At 42.7% G+C, this 6,605-nt stretch overlaps 2 protein-coding genes across 2 annotated transcripts; both read left to right on the top strand.

Moving 5' to 3' along the window:
- The first annotated feature begins 907 nt into the window (after window positions 1-907).
- LOC136959492 (putative sodium-coupled neutral amino acid transporter 11) lies at window positions 908-2,616 on the top strand. The gene is made up of 7 exons (XM_067253839.1): window positions 908-919; window positions 1,074-1,197; window positions 1,613-1,687; window positions 1,784-1,918; window positions 2,011-2,076; window positions 2,186-2,292; window positions 2,611-2,616. Exons 1-7 carry the CDS (start codon window positions 908-910, stop codon window positions 2,614-2,616), a joined length of 525 nt encoding a protein of 174 aa, XP_067109940.1.
- Window positions 2,617-2,668: 52 nt separating this feature from the next.
- Window positions 2,669-6,249, top strand: slc38a11 (solute carrier family 38 member 11). Its single transcript, XM_067259742.1, has 6 exons — window positions 2,669-2,742; window positions 2,960-3,030; window positions 4,667-4,828; window positions 5,077-5,189; window positions 5,379-5,510; window positions 5,733-6,249. The coding sequence occupies exons 1-6, from the start codon at window positions 2,678-2,680 to the stop codon at window positions 6,015-6,017; spliced, it is 828 nt and encodes a 275-aa protein (XP_067115843.1). The 5' UTR covers window positions 2,669-2,677; the 3' UTR covers window positions 6,018-6,249.
- Window positions 6,250-6,605: the final 356 nt, after the last annotated feature.

Here is a 6,605-nt window from a genome sequence, read left to right as displayed (position 1 = left end):
AGCATATAACGTTGTGTGTCAACGTTTCATATGTGAATGTGTTTCATGTGTTTGTGTAAGGACACTCCAGCCCCTCATAGTGTTGACATGCAAACGTGTTGGACAGCAGACACATCCTACAGTTTTTATTATTACAATGTGATACCAAAATACTCATACTGCAATGATCACCCCATACTATTGGTAATTATTATTTTGACTATCACCTTACTTTTAGCTAATATATTAATAGCAACAATACATGATCAATATGGAGTAGGAAATTTGTAGGCAAGAGTATTTATACTTCTGACAAACATCCTTTTACCTAAATTCCTCCAACTTTCTCAGATCATCTCCATGTCAGCTGACATAAGAAAAAACGAAAGCATTTATTTTAGTACATTTGACGTTATGACATTCTGTAAACATAAACGCTAACTGAGTCAAATCTACGGTCATGGAATGACTGCTGAATTAAACTAAATGCAGTTTATGCTGAACTATAGTTCAATGCATTTCTCAGGCATAGTATGCTACTACTAGCCTATCCAACCTACAATAGCTTAAGACTTTCTCCCTTTCCCTTTTAGTTTTGTGTTTTTCCACCAATAAATGAACAAAGAAAGTGCTTAACATTAATCTTTTAAAGCTATTTTCACTCCACTAGGCATGTGTGTCGAAAGCTGTTAAACAGCTCTATGAAGGCCTAACCTTTAGCGGTCCTGTCGGCGGCGCTGTTGTCCTCTATTCTTTTCCTGGGAGAACGAACCGATTCTAAGTTTTTGCATTTTTTTTTTCTTCAGGATACATTTTTTGACAGATAGGTCTACGAAACGAGGGATGTCAAAAATGTTTGGTAACGATTGAAAAACCTACTGGATCTGTGTAGCAGGATCTCCCAGGCGGTTACCAACAGGTGCACAACATGTTTCACCAGGTAGGTAATTTTTGACTTCTGTTAGTTTATAATATATGTTGGGTGAAATGTTTCTGTTTCATATAAATATTCCAGCGAGTCTTCTGTACATTATCTTGCGTGTCAATGACACGCAAAAAGCATTAACTTGCCTTGTTAATTCTATACCTTTCAGTTGGAAAATGACGACAGGAAAGCATTACTTTCTCCACAAAAGGTTTTTGGAGAAGCGGGGAGAAGTACGATGACATCAGCCTCTTTTAATTTCATCAATTCAATAATAGGATCTGGAATAATAGGTAGGCCTAAATAATGTTCAATTTCAGACAAAGTATATAGAGAGGCTATGTATTTTAGTGTAGTGATTGACAGAAGAAAGAGTGATTAATTATTTGAATGCTAAAGCATTATGTTGATTAAATTCAGCACATTTTCTTAAGAATTATTTGAAGATAGTTTTTAAAACGAGTTCACCGCACTTCACTTGTATTTCACTAACCCCAGGGTAGTGGGTTCTTCCTCATCATATGACCACCGCCTGTTTCTCTAATTCCCTTTTTTTTTCTTTCTTTTTTTTTTAACCCTTTGTGCCTTAAAATTCTTCCCATGGTCACAAGGTCAAAAAGTCGTCCGTTTGTACAATAACAAGTCACTTACATTTCATGACTCATTCGATGATGACAAAACGATAATGCTTCCATTATGTTTATACAGGTTTACCATATGCTCTCAACCAGGCTGGTCTTCCTCTGGGCCTCTTGCTTCTTGTGATGGTGGCTTTTATCACCGGTAAGTAGCTACATTAAATGGTTGTGTAACCTTGTTGTATAGAGACATTCATCAAAACATTAAGACTAACACTATTGGTGATTTGCCTCACTGCAGACTTTTCCATCATATTGCTGATAAAAGGAGGAAATCTATCAGGGACACGGAGTTACCAGTCACTTGTCCAGAGCACTTTCGGTTTCCCAGGATTCTTAGTGCTGTCTGCATTGCAATTCCTCTATCCATTCATAGGTAGGCTGTTATTTTAGAGAGTCATATTTTTGGGAATGTTAGAGAAGCTGATTAGAACTGCATATAACGTCTTGGGTGATTGGCTTCCTCAGCTATGGTCAGCTACAACATCATTACTGGAGACACGCTGACCAAAGTTTTTCTGAGAATACCTGGAGGTATGCCGCTCCCCAGCATGAGCATACATTACATCACCTACCAACTTATTTTGATGCTACATGAAGTATGATGTCACGTTAATGATTATTGTGTGGATCTTGTTTTCAGTCGGCCCAGGTCACATTCTGGCAGAGCGGCACTTTGTCATATTAGTGTCGACCCTGTTCTTCACTCTCCCTCTGTCGCTGTATCGGAACATCTCCAAGCTGGGGAAGGCAAGACATCAAACACTGTCACATGTGACCCCTCCCCGACCCCCCCCCCCCCACACACACACACACAGACACACACAGACACACACACACACACACACACACACACACAGACAGACACATACAGACACACACACACACACACACACACAGACAGACACATACAGACACACACACACACACACACACACACACATACAGACACACAGACACACAGACACACACACACACACACACACACAGACACATACAGACACACAGACACACACACAAACAAACACACATACACACATACACATGCAGACATACACACACACACAGACATAGCTTCAGCTACCAGTATAAGGTATATTTACTACCACTGTGTTTCCAGGTGTCCTTGTTGTCCATGGTGTTGACGCTAGCCATCCTCATCATTGTCATCATCAGAGCAGCTACCTTAGGACCCCAGATGTACAGTACAGTCACCCTAAACGACTCAGACATCACTTTCCTACCAGCTAATCTTTCATCTTTCCCTAATAAAACTGCAAAATGTTTCACAACTTCTATACAAATTTACACTCATTCATTGTTTAGTCTCCACTTTGTGTTTTTACTGTAAAAGTGTTGCTTATTTAAAGTGTTCTGTAACACGTAACTTATTTATAAATCTTGATGACTTTTTCAGAGCTCCTACACAGGATTCATGGGGGTTTGCTCGGTGGAACGCAGTTCAAGCAGTCGGAGTCATGTCTTTTGGTGAGTAAAGGAGGTTCAAGCAGTCGGAGTCATGTCTTTTGGTGAGTAAAGGAGGTTCAAGCAGTTGGTGTCATGTCTTTTGGTGAGTAAAGGAGGTTCAAGCAGTCGGTGTCATGTCTTTTGGTGAGTAAAGGAGGTTCAAGCAGTCGGTGTCATGTCTTTTGGTGAGTAAAGGAGGTTCAAGCAGTCGGTGTCATGTCTTTTGGTGAGTAAAGGAGGTTCAAGCAGTCGGTGTCATGTCTTTTGGTGAGTAAAGGAGGTTCAAGCAGTCGGTGTCATGTCTTTTGGTGAGTAAAGGAGGTTCAAGCAGTTGGTGTCATGTCTTTTGGTGAGTAAAGGAGGTTCAAGCAGTTGGTGTCATGTCTTTTGGTGAGTAAAGGAGGTTCAAGCAGTTGGTGTCATGTCTTTTGGTGAGTAAAGGAGGTTCAAGCAGTCGGTGTCATGTCTTTTGGTGAGTAAAGGAGGTTCAAGCAGTCGGTGTCATGTCTTTTGGTGAGTAAAGGAGGTTCAAGCAGTTGGTGTCATGTCTTTTGGTGAGTAAAGGAGGTTCAAGCAGTCGGTGTCATGTCTTTTGGTGAGTAAAGGAGGTTCAAGCAGTTGGTGTCATGTCTTTTGGTGAGTAAAGGAGGTTCAAGCAGTTGGTGTCATGTCTTTTGGTGAGTAAAGGAGGTTCAAGCAGTTGGTGTCATGTCTTTTGGTGAGTAAAGGAGGTTCAAGCAGTCGGTGTCATGTCTTTTGGTGAGTAAAGGAGGTTCAAGCAGTTGGTGTCATGTCTTTTGGTGAGTAAAGGAGGTTCAAGCAGTCGGAGTCATGTCTTTTGGTGAGTAAAGGAGGTTCAAGCAGTCGGTGTCATGTCTTTTGGTGAGTAAAGGAGGTTCAAGCAGTCGGAGTCATGTGTTTTGGTGAGTAAAGGAGGTTCAAGCAGTCGGAGTCATGTCTTTTGGTGAGTAAAGGAGGTTCAAGCAGTCGGTGTCATGTCTTTTGGTGAGTAAAGGAGGTTCAAGCAGTCGGTGTCATGTCTTTTGGTGAGTAAAGGAGGTTCAAGCAGTTGGTGTCATGTCTTTTGGTGAGTAAAGGAGGTTCAAGCAGTCGGAGTCATGTCTTTTGGTGAGTAAAGGAGGTTCAAGCAGTCGGAGTCATGTCTTTTGGTGAGTAAAGGAGGTTCAAGTAGTCGGAGTCATGTCTTTTGGTGAGTAAAGGAGGTTCAAGCAGTCGGAGTCATGTCTTTTGGTGAGTAAAGGAGGTTCAAGCAGTCGGTGTCATGTCTTTTGGTGAGTAAAGGAGGTTCAAGTAGTCGGTGTTATGTCTTTTGGTGACTAAAGGAGGTTCAAGTAGTCTGTGTTATGTCTTTTTGTGAGCAAAGAAATTACCCTTGGAAAACCATTCAGAGTTTTTAAGTGTATCACAGAGTATGTCACACATTGTATCTTAGAGTACATACACACACACACACACACACACACACAAAGACAGAGTCTGAATACAGAACAAGGCCTAAGCATACACACACATGTATATCAGAATCAGAAAGAATCAGAAAGGGATTTATTCGCCATGAAAGTTTGCACAGACAAGGAATTTGCTTTGGCAGGATATTAAGGACAAGCCCCGCTTTCTCTGCCTGTGTGTGTTGCAGCCTTCATCTGCCACCACAACAGCTTCCTGATCTATGGATCCCTGGAGGAGCCCAGTCTGGCTAACTGGTCTCGGGTCACTCATGTGTCCGTGGGCTCCGCCCTGGTGGTCAGCGCTCTGTTTGCTACTGCAGGCTACGCTACCTTCACAGGCTACACACAGGGTAAGATAGCCTCTCTCATTTAGAATGACCACAGTCCATAGGTTAACATGTTGACCTCCTGTTTGGACCTGTGTTTACATCTCAATGCAGTGCATTACTGGGCAACTGGGATTCCCTTTGTGATAATGTCAAAAAAGGGCTGTACAATAAAGTTTGATTGGATTGGATGATTATTCGACTTGGTACATCTGCAGTAAGGTGTTATTTTCTCGACCTCTATTTTCTGTCTTGGACTGGCGTATGCTCAGGGGATGTCTTTGAGAACTACTGCCGGAATGACAACCTGGCAACTTTTGGCCGCTTCTGCTACGGGGTTAGCATCATAACCACCTTTCCTCTGGAGTGTTTCGTGACCAGAGAGGTAAATCATCTCAGCAAGATACTGTGCTGCATGTGAAGGTCAACGCATACTGTACTTGACTGTCAGTTGCGGCCAGTGGAGGCAGCAGTGGGAACACTGTCTGCATTGCCATGCAGTGTATTCCAGAACTCTCTTCACTTACTGAAATGCACTTGTACTCAGAGCAGTTCCCATTGTTGTTTTTCACAGGTGGTGTCCAATGTCTTCTGTAGTGGACCTTTGTCCCCCATTGCCCATTTTGCTGTTACTTTTCTCATTGTATCAGTGTGCACAGCGGTATCCCTGGTGTATGACTGCCTGGGGTTTGTTCTGGAGTTAAACGTAAGTCAGGCGTCCTCTGAATGGTTGCCAGAGTATTATTTTGATGACCAAAATGCATCACATTACAGTGTAAGGGGCTTAGATAGATGTGGAATGGTTTCAAATGATCAATGTTGGCGTCCTGCATGCAGTTTCAACTTGGAGCGCGTGAGGGGAATGTAAGAAGGTTTGGCTCTCCTGGTTTTCACTCTTTTTTTCAAACTCTTCTCTCCTCCCCGCCAGGGTGTTCTGAGCGCTACCCCTCTGATCTTCATCATCCCGTCCGCCTGCTTCCTCAAACTGTCCTCCAGACGCTGGTTCCAGGGCGAGAACCTGGTCCCCTCCATCATCCTTCTGCTGGGTGTGTTTGTCATGGTGACTGGCCTGATCATGACTGGCCTCTACCCCCAGGACTGCTCCCACGGCGTGGAGATGTTCTACTGCACGGCCTCCAACAGCAGCACCCCCACCAGCTCCACGCCTTCCACAGCACAGTCTTCCCAGAACTCCACTTTGAGTGTCACATGACGTGGCTGGTCTAACATGACGTGGCTGGTCTAACACGACATGGTGCTGGTTTTGCCTGCTGCTTTAATCACTCTTATAAGATTAGGGTGTAAAGTTTGATATGTTTTTTGTACATCTACCACGTGCAATTTACTTATTTAATCTTCTTAAGTATCATTATATTTGTAATGATTCATTTTTATGGATTCGTATGGACTTGGTTTGTAAGGCTGTAAAATAAATATTGCATTATACAGTAGTATATTCTCATCTCTTCGACAAACCTACCACATGATGTCACCATAATACGAGTACAGGTTTCGCACAGAGCTGACTCAAAATGAAAAACAATATATATTTGAGTACAAGGCAAGCTTTAAATAACCTTACCGTTCAACCAATCACTGTCATCAACTATACCTTCCTATTTACGTATTTACAAAGAGCGCAAGAAAGTATGGTGTCTACTGACACTGATACAGTGTAACCCATGAAGTCACCCAGTGTAGTCACACTTGGAAAACGATGATCCTTTAGCAGCAATGAGAGGGATTTGGAGAACGCCCCTCCGAGAGGCAAGCCTTGATTCTGCGTTCAAGTCTTTGGTCT

This window comes from Osmerus mordax, chromosome 2, assembly GCF_038355195.1.
Source record: "Osmerus mordax isolate fOsmMor3 chromosome 2, fOsmMor3.pri, whole genome shotgun sequence".
NCBI classification, from domain to species: Eukaryota; Metazoa; Chordata; class Actinopteri; order Osmeriformes; family Osmeridae; genus Osmerus; species Osmerus mordax.
This window is presented reverse-complemented; position numbering and strand designations above follow the sequence as displayed.